The sequence below is a fragment of the Cynara cardunculus genome, assembly GCF_001531365.2.
Source record: "Cynara cardunculus var. scolymus isolate 2C chromosome LG 5, CcrdV1, whole genome shotgun sequence".
Taxonomy (NCBI): Eukaryota; Viridiplantae; Streptophyta; class Magnoliopsida; order Asterales; family Asteraceae; genus Cynara; species Cynara cardunculus.
The window spans coordinates 36,813,336-36,835,746 of record NC_037532.1 but is presented as its reverse complement, the minus strand read 5'-3'; the positions used below and the strand labels follow the sequence as shown (position 1 = coordinate 36,835,746).

The following is a 22,411-nucleotide window of genomic DNA, read 5'->3' as shown; positions in this document are numbered from 1 at the left end:
CGGTTACCCTATAAATGTTTAAAACTTTACATCTTATATATCAAAATGAAAGTTTTGAAAGTACGTTACTTAAAATTGGAATCAAGTTAAAGTACGTTACTTTTTCATGCGATTTGCCCAATGAAGAATTAGGTTAAAATATCCTTTCCAAATTTTCAAAAACTTTCTCTAAAACAGAGAAACGAGAGATGGTGTAAAATTCTTCAAATTTAGAGAATTTTTTTAATTACTTAAACGTATTCAAAAGATTTTTCAAAGTTCTCCAAAATAAAGCATCAAAAATCAAAATCTTTACAAAAAGATTACATTGAACTCCAACAAATTCTCCATATTTAGAGATCATAACATTAATTATATTATTTAAATATTTAATAATATATATTATTTTCTCTACTAAACATTTAATTTAAAATACTTTTATTGGTGACAATAATAAAATATCATTTTCTCTCTCCAAAGCAATAAATTTTAAAAGGTTCTCCAAAATTTGGACAAAGTTCTAGAGAATTTGTAACCTCCATTTTTTCCGTTTTGGAGGTTACTCTGAAAAGATTAAAAATGTTGAATACAATGATAACCAATCTCAATCATCTGATAAGATTATAGAAATATAAGATCCACGGTGATTAATTTCTTACATTATAGTTTCACATGTATTTATTTTATATGTCAAATAGTGAAACCTACAAACATGTATCGTTTTACTGGTTAACACAGTTGTCAGCATTTTTTAGGTCCTTATTTATTTTCCGTCACTAAAATCATCTGAAACAGGTTTTCAAAAATTTCTTTAAAATATAGAATCAAAATTCAGAATCTCTAAGAAAAATAAATTTAATTTCAACAATTTATTTATTGTGGAGATTATAAAATTGATTCTATTATTAAAACATGTCATAAATGTAATAAAATATTATTTTACTCTCTTAAATATCTGATTTCAGAGTTTATTATCAATGGAATATAATAAAAAAATTCTCCTTTTTGGTAATATTTTTTAGGAGTTTTACAGATTTGGAGAAAAACTGTAAAATTAACTGAATCAAAGAACTTGTACAAAATTGGCAAATTAGGGGTGTTCATGGGTTGGATTGATCGGGTTGGAGATATTTGAATAACCTAATCTAATGTTTGCGGTTTGAAAATTTTAACCCAACCCTAAGGCAAAGTATATCATTTTATGAAACATTCTTTTATGATAATGATGGTATTTAACATTTATACATAATTAATGAGTTGGGTTCTTGTGATAATGAGAGTTAAGGTGAGAAATATAAGAAGAGATACCGATCATTGGATAAATATTCGGATGAGATGCATTAGATCAATCCCCTTATCAAATGCGGTTCATGAATGGATTTGAGATTAAAAGTGATTAAGGATCCAGATCGTTTCTCATCTTAACTCTCTTTCTCATACGATCATTCGCTATTAATTAATTGGGTTCATATAAAGCGTCTATTTTTCATATTAACCCAATATTTTAGTAAATAAAAAGCACCGGTTTCAAAATTTTACGTCTTATTTTTGTCCAACGGCAAACTTTAGATTTTTGTTAAGTGGGTGCACCTTTAATAACAAAGACTTGCAAAGTCGTACAATATGTTTTTAACCGAATTCCACTATTTCGAAGGATTTTTTGGTTGATTTCGAGATATTTTAAATGTTTTGGTTGATTTCAAGAAATTTTTTATGTTTTTTTGGTTGATGTTCTTTTTATTTTTTATTATCTCGAGACACTCCTCAAAGTTATCGAATGCATTTTTATACATAAAAAAAAAATCTTGTGAAAATAAGTTAACCGGATACACGGATTCTCACTTGGGACATCATAGGCATGTCCTACCAATAAAATCAAGATACATTAAGTTTTTTTTTCTTTAATTTCTTATTTACATTCTCTCTCATATTATCTGTGAGTGAAAGAAAAGATGGCTACTTACCGGATGTTTATAGACAAGAAACATCACTCTCATTTATTTATGGGCAGGGACGGACCCAAAAATTTTCCCCCAAACGGTGACACCATTTGACTATACGAAATAAATATATGAATGTTTTTCAAAACATCACCATTGGTACGATGGTTAGTTCATTATTTTTCATATGTGATGTTCTACGTTCAAGCCTTTTATTGCAATTTTTTCCTCCAAAAAACATAATAAATCTGAAATTAAAAGCTAAAAACTAAGAAAATAACACTAATGGGATTCAAACTCGTGTCTGGGGAGAAAGAGAAATCTTGAAAACCAATTTGACCAAGAGAAATTTGTGTTCTCATTGTGTTTTCAAAATATATACAGTGACACATAACAAATTAATTTGGTAACTCTTTTCACATCCCTTTAATTTTTTATACTACGACAGAACGAAACGTGACACGTGCCACCACAAAATCCCCCCTAGGTCCATCCCTGCTTAAGAGGTAACATTTTCGACTATCAAAATGATTTTTAGCTCGTTAAATATTGCTTATCGAATAAGATACCACCTTTACTTACCAAACTTGATTTTTGTCTTCCTTTTTATTGTATACGATTTTCGGTCTTTTTATGTTTATTCATTAATTGAACTGATAAAAGTTTACCAAAATAACTGTTTAGTAAAGGATAGTAGGAGGCTGTTTGTCAGTTGGTGAATGCTTTAGTGCAAAATAAATAAATGGTCGGAATGATTAAAAAACTTTTATAATTGTTTGTTAATCATTCAGAATGAAATCATGATGCTGAATGATTAAGAAAGACCCAAGATACAAAGTCATTTAAAGGATTTTATAACCATTAGGAAGTAGACATTTTTTTACCAAACAAGATTCATCTATTAACCATTTAAAAATTGTCTTTTAATGAAACTATTAAGAATAAAGAAACAAGTCATAAATATTTATATAAAGATTTTGATTAACTAAAAATGGCTTAACATGGGATTTAAAGTCGTTACGCAAATAGCGATGTTTATTGGTGGTTATTTGTTCCACGCGCACACCACACGACCCTACGCTCCTCCGACGGCTCTTCTCTTGCCACGTCATCACCGTCGCCGGTCATATTTCTTCCTCCCCACGCAATCGTAGCATGTTCACTAAATCTCCGCTCCTTTTCCAAAAATACCCTTCAAGTATCCCCATAATTACAACTCCTCTCCACCCAATGACGGTTTACTTCCTTCATAAACCCCCACCCCTTATTTACCCATTTCGATCATTTAACCACCTCCCCGCCATCACCTTCCATTAATGGCGACTGGTTTGTTACGCAGAGGTATTTTCAAGGTTCCGACGTCGTCGTCGGCGACGGCGAGGGCTAAGCTTTTGCTTTTCCGATCTCATGCTTCCGAGTCCCATGGTCAACAATCGGAGTCCACCTCCCGATCCACAAAAAACCTCAAAAACTTCCAAATCTACCGTTGGAATCCCGATAATCCCGGTAAACCGGAGCTACGAAACTACGAGATCGATCTCAAGGAGTGTGGACCGATGGTTCTCGACGCACTGATCAAAATAAAAAACGAAATCGATCCAACCCTAACTTTTCGTCGGTCGTGTCGCGAGGGAATCTGCGGATCGTGTGCTATGAATATCGATGGATGTAACGGATTGGCGTGTTTGACGAAGATTCCGACGTCGGAGGAGACGACGACGACGACGATGGTTACTCCTTTGCCGCATATGTATGTGATTAAGGATCTGGTGGTGGATATGACGAATTTCTATAATCAGTATAAGAGTATTGAGCCGTGGTTGAAGCGTAAGTCTCCGGCGCCGGCGAGTTGGGAAGGGAAAGAGATTCGTCAGAGTAAGAAGGATCGAGCGAAACTGGATGGAATGTATGAATGCATATTGTGTGCTTGCTGTAGCACTTCATGCCCTAGCTATTGGTGGAATCCTGAATCTTACCTTGGACCAGCTGCTCTTCTCCATGCCAACAGGTAAAAATACAGTTTTCAACAGGTTAATTAACAGGTTAATTAACGAGACTAACATCTTATTCGGTTAGCTATAATGACTCTGTTTGGTCGTAGATTAATGATATAGAAAGTGACTTATTCAGTAACCTAGTTTTATATAGAAAACCAAGTTTTTTCAAAAACTGCCTCGTCCCGTAAAAAACACTTTCTTTCCATAGGCGGACCAGTTAAGGGCACATATGGTGGCACGTGTCACCGTAAATCTCTTTGTCATATGGTAGATTTTTTTAGCTTTGTGAAGGGTGTAACCTTAGTGTCTTATTGTTTTAGAAGGTGCAACCATTGTTCTATATGGTGCCACCATAAGGAAAAATTCTATGTCTATCCCTAATTCTTTCCATCTATAATAAAAAATCTTCCAAACAGAACTCTTCTCAATTTATACAGGTAGATTAATCCGCACCAACAAATTTATCTCTACAATACTTGTTTGTTAGCAACTTAACGAGCTTAATGAGATTCATATATAGCTTATTCGGTCTAACTATATAACTGTTTGGTAATGACTTAATGATATAAAAAAGTGGCTTATTCGATAAGTTTATAAGAGAGAGGTTTATATAGAAAGTCAAGTTTTTTTTCCCCCAAACATACCACTCCAAATTAAAAAACACCCTTTTTCCATATATAAAAAACTCTTCGAAATAATCCAAAATAACGATTTTATCCATACATAAATTAATGAAAAACCAACCAAACAACCCTCTTAATGAAAACCAACCAAATAGCCCTTAAATTTCACTTGTACCATCAACGATGGAGACAATAATGAATATTTTGGGCTCATAATTAAGGGAAGAATTAAAAATTGAACATTTACTTTTGAAAGGGGATACGAGAAATGTGGACATTTGTTTTGGCCTTTTGGGTAGGAGGGAGTAATATTTGCATATTGCAAAACTCATATAGTCGTGACTTTTTTTATGTGGTTTAAACTATTGACCTTTGTGAAGGTTGAAATTTACGAGTAGCAACATGAGGGTCAAGGTCACGGTCAGACGCATATAAGCATGTTGTTCTCTAGTTCAAAAGATAGAGTGGTCGATTATGAATATTTGCTAAGTACCATGAATTGAATCATTTTGATTAGTACCATTGAATGGATGTAATAAGTTGATATTTCTTTTAATTTAGGTGGATAATGGACAGTCGTGATGAGTATACAAAGGAACGTCTAGATGCAGTAAATGATGAATTCAAGTTGTATCGTTGTCACACGATTTTGAATTGTGCTCGTGCGTGCCCGAAGGGATTGAACCCTGGAAAGCAAATCCAAAACATCAAGAGTCTTCAAAGCTAATTGGCAACAATTCATCGTTTTCTTATCATTGTTTATATTTGAAGATCTTATTAACTTTTGTTGTTTGTTTGTTAATAATAATTGGTGGTCGTGTTCGTATCAGGTTGTTATGCTGTAATAAATAAAATTTGTGAGATCATCTAGCTTCATGGATGAACATTTGTTCATTTAAGTCTTCATTGCTACCATTCGTCATGGATTCTCGAGAAATGAAGTGAACTTAAACCTAACTAAATGAAATCAATTACACCTAGAGAGAGTAGTGTCTGAGGATATGATGTGCATATACTTTGCATCTATTTTAATGGATGAGATGAAATTTGGCTAAATAGCAAATAATACTGAGTTAGATACCACACCACTCGCCACATCACCATGGTAATTGGTTCATGCTTCAACCGATTACTCGTGTACGTAAATGTTTAAAACTTTACATTTTAGGTACCAAAATGAAAGTTTTGAAAGTATGTTACCTAAAATAGGAATCAAATTAAAGTACGTTATTTTTTCATGCAATTTGTTGTTTTGTAAATATCTATAGAGGTATAAAAAAAATACAAAAGAACTAGAAGTAGTAAAAAGGCTTTCAAAACACTAAATCCTCTTTCCAAGAAATCTTTATTGGAATGGTTTTAGAAATAAACACAGTTTAATTTTGTTGTACTGTTTTATATATATATATATATATATATATATATATATATAGGGGAGCGATCAAATGCAAACCACTCAATTTGTACAAACCGTGCAAACCGCATTCAACCAATCATAATTTTTCATTTTGTTCATTTTTTTGTAATTATGAGAGGTTGATTAATCAATTTTATTGTGGAGGGTGTTAATCATAGATATTATCATCTTCATTATTTTAATTTTAGAGAAATACATGAAACAGTTTGTTAATCATAGATATTATCATCTTCATTATTTTAATTTTAGAGAAATACATAAAACAGTTTCATTAAGTATTATATGAAACAATTTCACAACCATATATGAAACAATTTCATCAAAAAAAGTATTATATGAAACAATTTCACAAGATTAAACAATTTCATGAAAAAATTTCATAAGATTAAACAATGAAATCGACAGATGAAGGTGGTTTGCACGGTTTACACAAATGAGGACGGTTTTCATATGATCACTCCTCTCTCTCTCTCTCTCTCTATATATATATATATATATATATACACTATTTTATTAAGTAAATTTAACAAAAGTCTTAAAGTCTTAAAATACTAAATGACCAAGATACCCTTTATACTATCTTTACTCACTTTTTCACCCCCTCCTCTCCTCACATACACTAACCATCTCACAACCGATTTTTTTTAAATTATAATTTAAATTTACACTTTATACCCCTATAATTAGTTAATTAATTTACTTTACGTTCTTTACTTTTAAATGTTTCATTTTAAACCTTTATCAAATTAACATACATAATCGTATATCAATTAAAACATGTTTAAAAAATACATTTTTATTTTAACAAGTTACACCATTATAATCGTCTCGTTAATACCTTTCGAAATGAGTCCAATATTGAATAGTTTTTTACTTAATTATATTATTATATATTATATATACTATGAAAAAATATTTTTAATATTTACGATGTATACTTTTATAGTTATTTATTTATGTATATACTATATATTTTGGGGTTAGCCTGTCCAAATTGCACTTATAATATGTTCTGAATTAATATGTTCTTGGGTTTCTTTGAAATATATATATATATATATATATATATATATACACACACATGCATTAGTTCAACCTTAATCTGAGTTTCTGGACAAGAAAGATGGTAAACAGTTGAAATTTCTTTCTAAAACCCATTTTTTGTGTCTTTTCATGGCTTATGATTTGTCAAATTTATAGTTTTTTTTATTGGTTTTAAGTGTTTATCTTAAAACTCAAGTTTCTTGGTTCTTTGCTCTTGGTGTAAATCGAACACATTTGTCGAGTCGTTTAAATATGTTGGATTTTAAATATATTAGATTTTAAACTGTCATACAAATTTTTTCATCGATAGTCTGTAATTGGAATCATAACTCTTATTTATTCAAATTGTATTAATATGTAAATACCAAGTGTAACCTATATCATCGTTAAATCTTATCTTATAAAACCAGTGAAACTTCAAAATCGTTAAAATTCATGGCTCCTGCCGCATTGCGCGGGTACACAACTAGTATATATATATATATATATATATATATATGCCCCGGTGCTTATGCTTTTTTTACTTGTATTTTTACGATAACTATTTTTTAGTCTCGGTTCTTTTTTTTCTTCCGAAAGGTCTTCGTAATTTACCCTTTGGCCTCAAGTTCTACCCTACTTTTCAATTTCTTCCTTTCTTTAACAAACTTTATGAAACACTCGGTTTTCACTAAAATACTTTTTGCAAAAGTAACAACTGCTCTACCATTTTAGGGTAAATCTTAAGTCTGTATATATCTGACTTTTTAGACCTTACTTATGAATAGATAATTTAGCACTTTGACATACATGCAAGTTGCAACCATCTATGGTTTTGTATGTTACTGTAGCAACTAATCAGATAACATTGATTCTTTAATCTTCATTTATCAAGTGAAAACATGTTTTAACAGATAGATTATAACACATATCAGTATTATATGTAATTATTAAAACATATAAACCCTTTTGGGTTTAACTCCATATACATGAATCATGGTGTTAGCATTGTAATGTTGATAAAGATATTTGGTTTTCCAAAAATGTACATCATCAAATGTATGACTCCACCACCAATTTCTTTAGTATTAGACTAACTCAAGTACCATAGTTTTGGGCAATCATGTCATTTGAGTTAGAGATTCTTCACACTCCCTAATTCTCAACAACATCTCCAAACAAACTTTTTATAAGTTAGAGTAATTTCCATTTTTGGTCCCTGAACTTTTATCTGTTTTAAAGTATATCATCTCTAAACTTCATTATCTCAAGTTTGTCCACGAAAGTTTGCAAAATCTCTTGGTTTTAGTCCCTTCTTAGACATTTCATTTATATATTTAAAAAAGAGGGGAAGTGGAAAATAAACAAAATGCCCTTCATTTAATTGAATCTAACAACAGAACATAATGGCCGTTAATGGGAGAGATGAAACCAAGAGATTTCGCAAATGTATGGTACAAATATACAATAAATTAAGTTTAGGGTTATTTTTGTCAAAATGGACAAAGTTCAAGAACCAAAACCGAAATTTACTCTATAAATTATGCCACCAACATTCAAATCTCTCCATGAAATCCATGTTAAATTTGGTCTTTAGAAACCCATGAAGTTACTACTCTTAACAGTGGCTTGGTTTTTGGTATGTTTTCAGGTTGGAGCAACAACACGGTCACCATCTTTCATCAATCCACAAGAAATCGAACCGTTAGACTACTTCCTTGTTACAGGTGATGTTCAGACTTCAAATCTTTCTTTACGAATGTCGTGCAATTTGATCAGTTTTAAGTAACAATCGAGTTCTACAGCACATTGCAGTGCGTTGAAGATATGTTGTTATAACTGACGGTTTACTTCAACATACAACCTGTTACACTTTGGCAAACATTTTGGGTGTGACGGGAGCATCTCCACTTATTTCGTTATATTAAAAAAAAAAATCAAAAGTCAAATAATCATACAGGAAACTACATTCAACCCCAATAACTTCTTCATTTTAGATAATCTAGTATTAATTATATTGACTTATTCTTTTTTTTTTTAAGTATATAATATTTATATACGGCAAATAGAACAAATAAACTCACACACACTCCTCACCTTTAGTGAGATTTGAACCCCTGACCTCCTAAGAGGCAAAAAACTCACATACCGCTAGACCAAAGAAAATAAAGGTAAGTGTGCATTAAGTACCCCGCCTCAAGTGTAGGGCGACAATTTCGTTGGATATAGTTAGGTTGTTTTAGAATTAATTGTTCGTTCAAGTGAATTTAATATCCTCGACAAACTTTTTATAAAATAAAATAGAATCAAACAAACCCAATAAATCCCACTAGGGTTAGGCTGTGTTCAGTAAAAGCTATTTATTAAACTATATGACAATATGAAATGACACAAAAATAAAATATAAAAGGCATTTATTTAAAATATAAGAAAAAGTGAAATAAAAGCCACCTATATTTGAAGTAGTAAAAAACACCGAAATAGGTATAAGTTATAACTATTATCTGATATTAAAAAAAACACCGTAAACGTCATTTGAAGCTCAACCTAGTCGTTTTTTTAAATTTTGTCTTGTCTTGTCACCATACTGAACTTTGTACAAAAAAGTTGTCCAATCCAGTCTTGGTGATGCAATACGACAAGAATGCGAGTTCATAACATGTTTGAGACACCTGAAGGTCAATAGTGTCGATTTTGGCTAAAATCGTGGTGTTTGACCTTCTGGGGTTCCAAACAAGACATAAACTCGCATTCTTGTCGTACTGCATCACCTAGTCATATCCAATGCCATACATACATCTGTGTTTGTCTAGTTCAAATATCAGATGTGCTTATGAACCAAGGTCCAATCCTTATGGTCCGACTGAAGCAACATACATTACTTTGGTTTCTAGCTTTTATTATCAGTAATATTCTAAACCATGTGAAGCAAACTATGATTAATGAAATGATACATGATTTTGATAGGATGCAGCAGTAGCTGTGATATAGCTTGTTGCTACTGTGACATAAAGCGACAACCACCTATTTGCATTAAATGTTGTGAGGATGAACCATAAATTATGGTATGTTCTTGAAACAGAATACAACATAACACAATAAAGTTTTAAAATTTCCTATTTCTATACCATTTTAACTTGTTGATCTTATAACAGATGATGATCGTCCTCCTGCAGAATACAACAAAGGGTTTTTACAACATTTACAAGACCGTCCTCCTCCTTGCCCTGGAAAAAAGTGGAATATATGGTCGTTTTTGAAGCCAAACTCGGATTCTACCCACTCAAGTAGCAGATCGATTTTCTTCACTTGTATATCTGAAAAATTGAATTTTTTTCAGCAATTATAATTGAAGTAACTCTAAAATAGAAGATGATGCCATTGAGGAGAGCTAATTCTTACAAGTAGAAATAAATAAAAGATTGACAGATGGGTTGTTTGGTTTGCGGAATCCCACAAAATTTGATAGGATTGGAATGGAAAATTCCGTTGACCAAATTCCTTGATAATTTTTGGTTTGCGGACAGGATTGATTGGATCCCACTGAATTCCACAGTTGACGGATTTCATCATTCGTTGGCATAAGTGAAGGATTCAAAAACTCCATTTCGTGGCAAATGTAACAAATTTATAATGTGGTTTTGGAAAAAAAAACAAAAATAATATTTGCATCCCATTAACCAGCACGATTACTCCCACCCTGATGTAGCGTCAGTGGTGGACCACGTTTGATTTAGACCTTTGTTGATTCTGAAGAATGTCGAAGATGAATCGATGAACTCGTTTGTTGTTGATTCGAATAATGTAGAAATATAAGTAGGAAAGAATTCAAGAGAACTCAAAAACAAATATTATCAATCTATTTAAAGACTAGAAATCCCAACAAGAAAAGGAAACTGTAATCTTAAACCAGTTCAAACTTTAGATTATGAAGAAAAAAAAACTAAATAAACTCGAAAACGTTCGATTTGGGACCTAAACGTTGGAATTTGGCTAAAATCCCCCTGACGCAAGCACGTTTTGTTTGTAAGGAAGATTCCATCGGAAAACTACACTTTTCTGTACAAATTGACACAGTTGACTTTTTCTACAGCCTTTAGAGCTTTGGATGCTCTATCTGGGCCATGAACCTGCTTTCATGTCGTGTTGCATCACACCCTCACCACCCTCGCCACCGCTCCTACAACCAACATCTTCGCTACCTCTCTCACCCCACCATCGTCATTGCTACCACCACCAATTAATATTATCATTCCACCACCACCCCACCCCACGACCCCTAACCCTGGCCCCACAACGTCGTTATTGTCGTCAAGACAACCCCACCCCTACCCCACCCCAACACATCCTTATTCCATATTTTTAAAAAAAATTATTCCAATTCCTAGCAGTCAGACATACACTCAAATTCCATTCCAATACACCATGTTTCACTTTAAAAAATGTAAACCCAAAAGTAGAAAGCGCTAAATTTGCCAAACAAACCAAAGGATCTTTGGCCTAGCGGCATCTAAGCCTCTTGCCTCTTAGGAGGTCAGGAGTTCAAACCCCACCAATAATAAAAAGGATGTGTGAATATATTTATTGTATTTGCGGTATATAATATATATTATATACAACAAATATTTAATTTTTGCCAAACAAGGCTTAAATTTTGTATTTGAAGTTGAATTATTGTAAATAGTAAGTTGGGCCGGCCCTATGATTTGCTTATTACTACCAGGTACCAGCCCATGTATTATTACATTCTACAATCTACATAGTAGGTTCATTACCGATCGGAAAAAGACGCTCTCAAATTCCGTGGACTCTCGCTTCTTCTCACTCATCGGCCGTCGTGAATCTGTGGATTGTGGAATCTAGAGAAGGAAAGCATCATAAATTGGTAAATTCCTGAAAATTTTGGTCTTACATTCATGTTAGAAAGACTAATTTATGATAAAGTTATGCATTAGGTTTATTTAATGAAATTGAGTTTTGATGATTGATGTTTCTATTTTGAGTTTCGTTTTTTGATTTCTGATTGTTGTTTTGTTGATGCGATGGTGTTTTGACTGAGTTTTTGATTGTATTTGTTGAGGCTTCTGTCTTAGTTTGAATTTAGGAACTTCAACTACACTTTTTGTGTTGATTTGTTTGGAAGTTGCTCCTGAGATTTGTGGAAGTCAAATTGATACAAACTGATAGAGATTTTCAACATTTTGGTTGGACCTGTGTTTTTGAAATGACTGTTTTTGTCTCTGTGATTTATAATTGATTGTGTTTTTTCATACAATTTCTATGGGTCGTTGTTGGTTTCATACATTGTTCATGAATGAACTACTCTGAATCTTCAACGATTTCATGATTTGAAGCTGCATCCTGCAGAACAACGGCCTTTCTCTCGGATGGCGACTGCTATTCTCAAGAAAACCTTCAATTCCTTAAACCCTAACGATATAATCCTCCGATCCCTATCTTCCTATGCCGCAGCTGCTGCAACTAACGCTGGACAACCTCAGACCGACGACACGCCTTCCTCATTCACCTTCTCGCCAGATCAGAATGACGATAGTAATGACAACAGCAAGGGAAATAGCGGTGGCAGCGATGATATATACATCAAGTCTAAGAAACCACCGCCTTCGACCTCAGTGACCATGCCGATGTCGTTCATGACTGGATCAATAGTTGGGAAGAGGTTCTACAAGCAAGTGACGACCAGAGCAGCCGATGACGGTAATGGTTGGTCGGTGATGCTTGATTACAGGACACTTAAAACCCCTTCTAAGAGGCCTCTCAAATGCACTACTCTCGCTCTTGCCAAAGCTATTGCTGCCGAATGGGAGTACCAGGTTCTCCTCTCGGCCAAATTCATATTTCCGCTCTTCATTTTGACTAATTGTTGTAGCATCTTATGAATTACGAGCAGTAATCAACCACCAAATAACAAATCCATGAATAATTTTGTGACATCTTTACATATGTAAACAACCTTTCGATTTAACATCATATTTGTCCATCCAAAGAGCAACTGTTCCAAACACCAATTTCTATTACAAAACATAGTTTAGTTGTTCTTACTACTTGTTGACTCACGTGCGGTGCGGCATTTAAACCTAGACAAGGTTTGATCAAAGTAGGTGTGAAAAATCAGGGAGATGAGATAAGATTGGTAAATTATTAAACTGCCCCTATCAAATTAAAAGCTAAACCCTAAAACTTTGTACAATTCTTCCACTCGTCTACCCAACTCTCGGCATTCTTATCAAGTCTTGTCTAATCCTGTCTATGTAATGTGTACCCGACCTACTCTATATGTTCTTATTATAGAGCCTAGCTTAAGCTCATTTTCAAACCAACTGCATGCCATTTTTTATAAACAAAAAGTGTTTTAAGTAGTATGCAAACCGAGCTTATAACTTGTTTTGAAAATGAATCCCATTTTTCAAAACGAGTAGGGTGAACACATGAACGCCTCTTTTATCACTACTCCAGAAGTAACTAAACAAAAAATACAAGGCTGAGTTCAATGGGAGGAGTTGGGGTTTGTTTCATACTGGCTAAACTGTTTACTACCTGCTGACCACCTCCCTCTTAATGGGTAAGAGGTGGTTATCCGATAAGAAGGGATGTTTACCAACACATCCTGGCCCACAAATATGCTGACCAAGATGCTGACCCAACAAGGAAGGGGTTGCTGTCTGACTCAATTAGTTCTTCAGATCGGTCCTCATACATAGACTGCCCCCCTACTCTATTAGCGGTTACCCAACTTGTGTTGGTAAACAACCCCTTAGATCTTTGTGAGTTAAGATGGTAGCTCTAATTGCAATTAATGGTATATTTAATCAATTAGTTTTATGGGTTAAATTATATAACATAATTTTTGTTGGTTGTAGCTTTCAGATGGAATTAGGCCATTCACGATGCCTCTAATGAAACTTGCATGCACTGCTTTGGAAAGAGTTCCCCTCACTAGGTCGAAGATTATCGATAATTTATTGCAAAGGTTTCATCAAGATTTGGTCTTTTGCCGCGCCCCAGATGATGATGTGTTAACAAGTGGTGTCCATGGTATGTTACTTGCACCTGCATTCTTTCTTAAATTTATCAAATACTTTTTGCATGCTACTATTATACTACCTCCGTCCCAAAATAAATGTCAACGATGGAAAAGACACAATTTTTGAAATGTGTTATTATTTGCACTTTCTAATTAACTAAATGACAATTCTACCATCAACAATAGAGGGAGTAATAAATATTTACATCTCATAATTAAGGTAAAGTTGGAAAGTAGGCACTTACAACTTACAAAAAAGAACATCTGTTGGCTATTTGAGTTTAATGAAGTCTTAAACCCCATAAACCCCAATTTTATTTATGATCTCAAGTTTTCATCTTATTTGATTTTGATGTCTTCACAGTTTACAACAAAAGAATGCTAGTGTTACCAAATTACTATATACCAATCGTTTTTCTTCCAGATGTATGCGATCAAATTCCTAGTGTCTGCCTTTATTTATTTGCTCTTGAATAAATAGCTTTCCTTTATGGCATCATCTTCTACCTTACAGTTGCTTTAGTTACAATTCTTGAAATGTTCAAATTTGCAGAATTACAAGTGAAGAAAATTGATCCTCTACTTGAGTGGGTGGAATCCGAGTTTGGCTTCAAACCCGTCGTATATTCCAGCTTTTTTGGGGGCAAGCAGGAGGATGGTTTTGTAAATGCCATAAAAACCCTTCTTAAAGAAACCAATGATTGTGAACTCGCGGCAATTGATGCACTTGCCTCGGCATCACATTCGTTAATAATTTCCATTGCGATCTTTCGTGGGAAACTACAGATTGAGGAGGCAATTGAATTGATTAGACTCGAAGAAGATATGCAGGTTCTTGCTCTCTCTCGTTGGCCATGTTTGGCACCATAAGCTAACTTATTTTTTAGCTTATTGAACAAGCCTCGTTTGGTTATCAGCGAGCTTTTTGAAACGCTACTTCAAGTAGTTTTTAAATAAGCTCCAGGGAAATCCCCTGGTCTTTTTCCAATTATGCCCTTCACATTTTTCCAGTTAATTTTTTAACATGTTATTTTAGGTCAATGTAACATTTAGGTCATTTTACATTATCATCTAGTTTATTAGCTAGTTTTTTTTTTTTTTACCGAACATGCTTAGTTTGTTGGCAAATAGCTAGCTTATTAGCAAACAACTTGCTTTTTTCGAGGGGCTTTTTTTTTCCTTCCAAGTATGCGCCAATTAATTTGTTAACATGTAGTGTTAAGTCATTTTACATTTTCATCTATATTATTAGCTAGTTTCTATCAAATATCATTAGTTTATCTGCTAGCTAGTTTTTTTTTTCCAAATATCATTAGTTTATCAGTTAGTTTTTACCAAATATTATATTTAGCTTATTAGCCAACAACTAGCCTTTTTCTTGGGGGGTTTTCCCACTTTTTACCAATTATGCCCCCTGTATTTTCCAATTAACGTGTAAACTTGTCCCTTTTGGTCATTTTACATCATCATCTAGCTTATAAACAGGTTTTTACCAAACATGACTATTTATCAGCCAACAGCTAGCATATCAGCTAGTTGCCAAACATATCTTTAATCAGGCTGAAGCTGTAGAGATTCTGACATGGTCTATTGCATCTCAGACTCTTATCATTTTTCAAATCCTTGTCAGGTCGAAAAGTGGGGTCTGGTAGAAGGCGGTCATGATCTTGATGTTGCAGACCTTAAGGTCCAGGTCTCATCTGCTGCTGTTTTCCTCGGCCTTACGAAAAGGTTTGCAAATGGCGTGTAGAATTACCGTTCAATTAACTTGCTCAATTAGATTGTTTCAAAAGCATGCTTGAACATTAGCTATTACGCACACCGATTCTCTTCTTCAACCCACTCAGCCCCACTTCATCAATATTGTTACCATTATATCTTAGAGGTGAACGATGCACAAGCCAGAGGTCTTTATTGAAACAACTGCTCTAGTTTTTGGGGTAGAGGGCACGTCTACTTACATTACACCCTACAGATCCCACCTCCAGGTGGTTTTGGTTAATAAAAGGTGAACAATCTTTATCATCAATTACAATTTTGTAGTTTTGTAAATTGCTCTATAAGTAGAATGTGCTTTCTATATGCAATTACTGTTGGTACTGTTCTTCTGTATTAGGGTTTAGGGTTTAGGATTATAAATAACTCTCCAAACTATGAAAAATGAAAATATATAAATAAAGAACCGTAAGCTTACACCCATCTGAGAAATAACACCGGATGTTCTATGTTTGATCTTACTTTACACCTTCACTTTCTGTAGCAGCATTTTCTTATCTGCTTTTAACAATGCATCAAAATGCAACGAAGTTTGTTTTAGTTCTTGTTTGTTGTAACAAATAATTGTCTTTTTATTTCAATCAATGTGACGAAGTTTCAAAAAAAAAATTTATACCTGTTTTGACTAGTAACCTGACAATCTTGTAACATTTGATGACGTAGGTAACAAGTTTATCGTTCACTTCGCAGGTATCCACATCATCGAATGTCATAAGATCCACATGTTAAAATGGTATAAATAGGAAATTTTGAGCCTTATTGTATTTTGATGTATTTTATTTGAAGATCATACCATAATTTAAGGTTCATCCTCACAGCATTGGATGCAAATAGGTGGGTGTTGCTTTATCTCACAGTAGCAATAAGCTATATCACATATATGAGCTGTTTGGTTGGTTTTTCATCAAGTCTTGTATGAATAAAGTTGTTGATTGTAAGGATCAACTGTATAGATTGAGAGAATTTTTTCGTAATTGAGATAAGTTTGGAAAAACATGAATTTTTGCACAAAGCCCCCCCTCCCCCCCTATAATCTTACAGAATAAGCCAATTTCTATATCATTAAACTACTATCAGACAATCATGTATAGTTGACCGAATAAGCTCTGAGTCCCATTAAGCTCATTAAGCTGCAAACAAACAGGCTTTTATTGCTGCATAATATCAAAATCATGCATCCTTTCATTAATCACACTTTGCTTCACATGTTGGTTTTTAATATTATAATAGAAGCCAGAAACCAAAGTAATACATGTTGTTTCAACTGAGCAGAAAGGATTGGACCTTGGTTCATAGGTGCGTACGATATTGGGATTCGACAGGATTAGACAAGTACCATGTCTTGTACTGGGTCTGATTAGGTGATGCAGTTATGACAAGAATGCGAGTTTATGACCTAATTGGATTGTTATTTAATAACCATACTACATCACATCTTGGATCTATAACTTTTTTCGGGAGTCTTTAAGATGTCCTTTCTTGCGAATCGCAAGACAAACCCTTAGCCACCAAGCTTCGATAACCGACTCTGGTAACAAGCTGGCAAAAGCCCACAATACCGAATGCGTCCAGTATGGCGTGCATCGTGGTTCATAGCCAATATAGCGTATCGCTGCTCGAGCATAACCATCTGGTGATGCAATAAAGAACGAAGACCTTCTGAGCGAAGACATCTTTGTTGCCACATACAAGGGTAGCTATAAACATGTTGCATATACAAACAAACAAAAATACGATTGTTAGAAAATGTTGAACCCTTTTGAATATTTTAGTAGTGCTCTTATAGAGAGAAAGGTTCCTACATATCAGAGATGTACAAAAAAGCCTTTATTCGAAGCTTGACCCAAAAAACATTGGTCCAGCCTAGGCCTCAAAGCCTGGTCTAGCCGAAATTCTCTGGGTTAAAAATGCCAACCTGGAAAAGCCTGAAAAGTCCAGTTAAGCCGGAAAAGCTTGGTTGTGCCTTCTTTTTCAACACCAGAGCTCGGTTCAGGTCTAAAAAAGCTCATACCTTGTGTATCTCTACTATATCTATACAAGTTTGATGGTCCATCACTACAACAAAATGGATTTTATAGAACGTTCAAATAAAGTTGGACGATATAATGATTTCTATTGACGGAGATGTACAACCACGAAAATCAATGACTTAGGGGGTGTTTGGGATTACTTATTTGAAATAACTTATGCTTTTCTACAAAAGCACTTATCAACTTATTATAAGTCAAAAAGGTTTAATTTCTTCAAAAACTCTTTATTACCGGCGTGACACCGATATAAGTTGTTTATTCAAATACTCAAAAGTGCTTATTACAGGTACCCCACCAGAATAAATCAATAAGTTGTTTTTATAAGCAATCCCAAACACCCCTTATTAAACTTTATACACGACATTTTTGACATTTTTATATGAGATTTTAAAAGCATCATGTAAAAATTCTAAGGTGATGATTTACTTGTTATAAACTATTAGGTTGTACAAGTTTGTTAATAGGACTTTTTAGGTTGTCGAACTTTATCTTAACAGCTAATTATTGTAACATTTTTAAATAGGAGCAAAGTTTTTTTGATCCTATGAACTTAAAATCTAATAAAATTCTTTGTTAAAACGTCTGGACGTTTTGAGAAGTCATTTTTGTTGTAGTGCACGTCTAGCAGATAATTAGATTATAACAGTTTCAAAAGCTTTAACACACCTGACACTGGACATCAATGCCACTCTTCTTGTACTCGACATAGAGGCACCTTGAAAACTGGTCGATATACCTGAAATAAATCGATCAACACCAATCGATCATTTCTTCAACTTCAAGATTCTCTCTCTCACACATGTGCGTGCGTGCGTGCGCGTGCACACACACACACACACATATATATATATATATATATATATATAGAGAGAGAGAGAGAGAGGGGGGGGGGGCTTGAGATCATGCAAGACCGGACCGTTTTCATGAGATCTGTGAGACCACTTAAATAACATTGAACCTTCACAATATTTTTGTTGTGAAGGTTTGTTGTTTTTCATACTTTCAAGATGATTTTTTGTGAAGTTTCGTTGTTATTTTATAGTCTCACGAAAACAGATTGGTCTCACGTAAACCCAACCCTATATATAAAGACTTGGGATCATAAGAGACTAGACTATTTTTGTACTTTAGTAGTGTTCTGTTGTGAAGGTCCAATGTTATTGATGTGTTCTCACAGGTCTCTTGAAAATAGTCTAATCTCATATGATCTCAAGTTTGGTTCACGTGAGACCACAAAATAACACTAAAATTTTACAATGAAATATTATGAAGGTACAAAAATCACTAAACATTCACATGTTGATCTCACGTAAACCCAACTCATATACAGACATAAACATATCATTTCAGCAACTTCTAAGATTCATGCAATGAAATGTTTCAAGAAACATATAAACACATCATACACACGAGAAACTGTAAGCAAATTAAAACATAAGTTTCGATAACATGCTTACGCTTTCGTGGCGGCATAAAGTGCATAAAGAGGATCAGACGGGAGAACAACGGTGGCACCCGATCCGATATTAACAATCGCTCCTTTCTTTCTCTTAATCATCGCTCCCAATACAACACCCGTAACTTTCGTCGTCCCTTCGACATTAACCCTAATCAAATCACACAACAATTTATCATCGACTTCGTGAAAGAATCTAGCATAAGGATACGACACCCCAACATTGTTAATCAGAATCCCGACATCTAAACCATCGATTGTTTCCTTAATCTTGTCGATCCCCTGATCTAAATCATGAGAGAAATCGACCACCATAGTCTTGATTTGAGTTTGATTGAATTTACCCCGGATTGTATCCGAAACATCCTTCAGTTTATCCGGGTTCCGACCCACGAGAACCAAATTGAGTCCTTTGCTAGCCAATTGGAAGGCAAAAGCTTTACCGATACCGTCGGTTGGACCCGTTACGAGTGCCCATGACCCGTATTTTTTGAGATTTTTAGGAGGTCTGAGGAAGACAATGAACACCCAATTGAGGATCTTGAGGAAAGATTTAAGAAGAGAGAGAAAACCAAGAAAGAGTAGAAAGAGCATCCATAAAGGTTGGGATTTGAGAGTTTCCATTTTGGATGTAAGAAAATGGGTTTGATTTGAGAAGGGTTAAAAAGGGGAGTGAACTTATCTATTGATAAAGTTATCTGTTCGGATAAATTTATCTGTGTGAGAGATGGAAGATGGATTCTTTTAAGGTATTTATGGTATTAATTTGTCGCGGGTGTCATAACACTGGGACAAGTTAGGGATCCTTGTTTATTTCATATAGTCATTTTAGCTTTATAGCTTGATGATTAAGCCATAAAGAGAACACTCTTATTATCATCTATGACTAAGCGAATAAGCTGTCTGGTTGGTTTTTCATTAAGTCATGTATAGATAAAACTGTTTGTATAGATTAACTTATATGTATGTATTTATTGAGAAAATTTTTGTTTGAGAGTTTTTCATAGATGTAAGAGCGTGCTTTTTATTGGGAAGAGCAAGTTGGGAAAAAAAAACTTGGTCTTCTACATAAAAATCCTCTTAGAAAATTACTGAATAAGCCACTATTTATATATCATTAAACCATTACCAAAGAGTTACAAATAACTGTCCGAATAAGTTGTTAAATTGCTAACAAACATGCCCTTAAGTCAGCCAGACCATTTAGTTCATTAAATTATAAGTAAACAACCTCCATAGAAGGTCATTTGTTCAAATGATAGATTATATGGGTTATTTAGCTAAATGACTTTCTTGGAAACCACATTTAAATATCTAACCTTGTGACGTATTTATGAGTTTACACAACAAAAACCAAGAACAGGTGAGATATAAATTACTAAACTAAATTTTCTTTTAAAAGATTAAAAATAAAATCTGAGTTAAAATCATTTATCTAAAATAATGGGATTCACATATGAATAAGGGTTTAGATAAAGAAAGACATCAATTATTCACATGAATTAGATCATGTGCAACATGGTGAACTCCTCGTGAAAGTATTGAAATCAAAGTAAAATAGATGCTACATTTCGAAAGAGTTGTTGCCTTATTTTTGTCTTTTTGTACAAACTATTGCGTCATATTTAAATCCGTTGTCCGTAAACTTTGTTCTAATATCAAAGCTTCGATATAAAGATAACGACGACATAATATATATATACACACACAAAAGAAAGGTATTCACGTAATACAGCAAGATTCATCTTTATTTTAATGTTCCGTTTTATTTTTTGTCTTTGTTGATATAGTACGATTTATGTAGTTTTAATAAAAGTAATGTTTTTACTTTTGAATAAAAATATATTTGAAGATATCATAAATATTTTAAACAAAATATCGATATTAATATCAGATTAACTATTTAGAAGTTCTTGTTTTTTATACAAATGATTATCCTAGTTATAATTTAATTTTTTTAATCTAAAATAAAATGTTTATCCTGTTTTTGATTATGTTTATTTGCAGTTAGTTATACGAATTCAAAATGAAGCTTTAATAAGTTGTAATTACGCACAATTTACTTGTAATCTTAAATTTTAAGTAATATTCATTAGTAAACAGTACTTCATGCATAAAAAATAGTTTTTAAGAATTTTCGTCAAATATTTTATAATATAAAGGTGGATTTAGATTTTCTTTTTCTACAAAATATTTACCATAATATAAAAAAATTAATTGTAGTTATAAAATACAATAAAAAACACGAAGAAATCTGATCTAATTTCGACAGTTTATGGTTAAGATTTTGTGTTCCATTACCGTTAACCATCAAAATTCAAATTTAAGCTTTGATATATCATTCGTAGCTTCTTAATTTTTCCGTGACGATGCACCATAGTGACAATCTTGACATTTTAAAAAGTCGTAAAATTTTCCACTACGTCGTCAACACCACAGGCAAATCTACAGCCAATAGTTGCGGGTCACTGTCATCCATTATCCAGTTCACCTATTATGGTCTATACCATCAGTCTTTCTCTTTTTGATCTGTTTTTTTTTTTTTTATAGTTGTAATTTATAATTTTGAAGAAATTTTTTATATGTTTTATTTAATTTATCCAAATTAATGATAATTTTGTTTTAAAAAATTAAATTTATTTTGTGATAATGTTATTAAAATAATAATAAATTAATATCATTATCATTTAGAAGGTACTTAAAAAGAGCCGTTTTCAATGTATTTAGTGGGGGAAAAAAATACTTGCCATAACCATTTCTTAAATTTAAGAGTAAACTACGAATTTGGTCCCTGTAGTATGTCGAAAAGTACATTTCAGTCCCTACAGTTTTGGAATTATAAAATTTCCATCATAGTTTATAAAAATGTTCAGATTTAATCTTAACGGTCGTTAAAAATTTCAGTTAAGTAAGAAACATTTTCAATATTTAATCAATTTTTTTTCCTTTTAACCAATCAAAATCGATTTTATAATTTAATCTGCAGTGTTTTCGATCAGGTAAATGATGAAAATATCCCTTGTTTTAACAGAATTGTTTAACGATCGTTAGTGAAAGAAACCGATTTTTATAGTTTACTCTCAATTAAATTTATATCTTAATAGCATTTAATTTCAAGATTTCTT

General features: G+C 33.2%; 3 protein-coding genes across 6 annotated transcripts; 2 read left to right on the top strand and 1 right to left on the bottom strand.

The window, feature by feature from the left end:
* The first annotated feature begins 3,235 nt into the window (after positions 1–3,235).
* Positions 3,236–5,399, top strand: LOC112513368 (succinate dehydrogenase [ubiquinone] iron-sulfur subunit 1, mitochondrial-like). The gene is made up of 2 exons (XM_025119604.1): positions 3,236–3,927; positions 5,101–5,399. The coding sequence occupies exons 1-2, from the start codon at positions 3,236–3,238 to the stop codon at positions 5,264–5,266; spliced, it is 858 nt and encodes a 285-aa protein (XP_024975372.1). The 3' UTR covers positions 5,267–5,399.
* Positions 5,400–11,734: 6,335 nt separating this feature from the next.
* LOC112513505 (ATP synthase mitochondrial F1 complex assembly factor 2) lies at positions 11,735–16,760 on the top strand. 4 transcript variants are annotated; one of them, XM_025119791.1, is made up of 7 exons: positions 11,735–11,864; positions 12,347–12,813; positions 13,861–14,035; positions 14,578–14,855; positions 15,655–15,755; positions 16,491–16,533; positions 16,619–16,760. In XM_025119791.1, the coding sequence occupies exons 2-6, from the start codon at positions 12,367–12,369 to the stop codon at positions 16,513–16,515; spliced, it is 1,026 nt and encodes a 341-aa protein (XP_024975559.1). In that variant the 5' UTR covers positions 11,735–11,864; positions 12,347–12,366; the 3' UTR covers positions 16,516–16,533; positions 16,619–16,760. The 4 variants fall into 4 exon arrangements, with proteins under 4 accessions (XP_024975559.1, XP_024975556.1, XP_024975558.1 ...); XM_025119788.1 differs by adding an exon at positions 15,908–16,032 and having other exon boundaries at positions 16,491–16,628; XM_025119789.1 differs by adding an exon at positions 15,908–16,032 and having other exon boundaries at positions 11,759–11,864; positions 12,334–12,813; positions 16,491–16,628.
* A 482-nt stretch (positions 16,761–17,242) lies between these two features.
* On the bottom strand, positions 17,243–19,910 carry LOC112513070 (very-long-chain 3-oxoacyl-CoA reductase 1-like). The gene is made up of 3 exons (XM_025119193.1): positions 19,288–19,910; positions 18,497–18,566; positions 17,243–17,497 (listed from the first exon to the last, which is right to left on the bottom strand). Exons 1-3 carry the CDS (start codon positions 19,908–19,910, stop codon positions 17,243–17,245), a joined length of 948 nt encoding a protein of 315 aa, XP_024974961.1.
* Between the last annotated feature and the right edge of the window lie 2,501 nt (positions 19,911–22,411).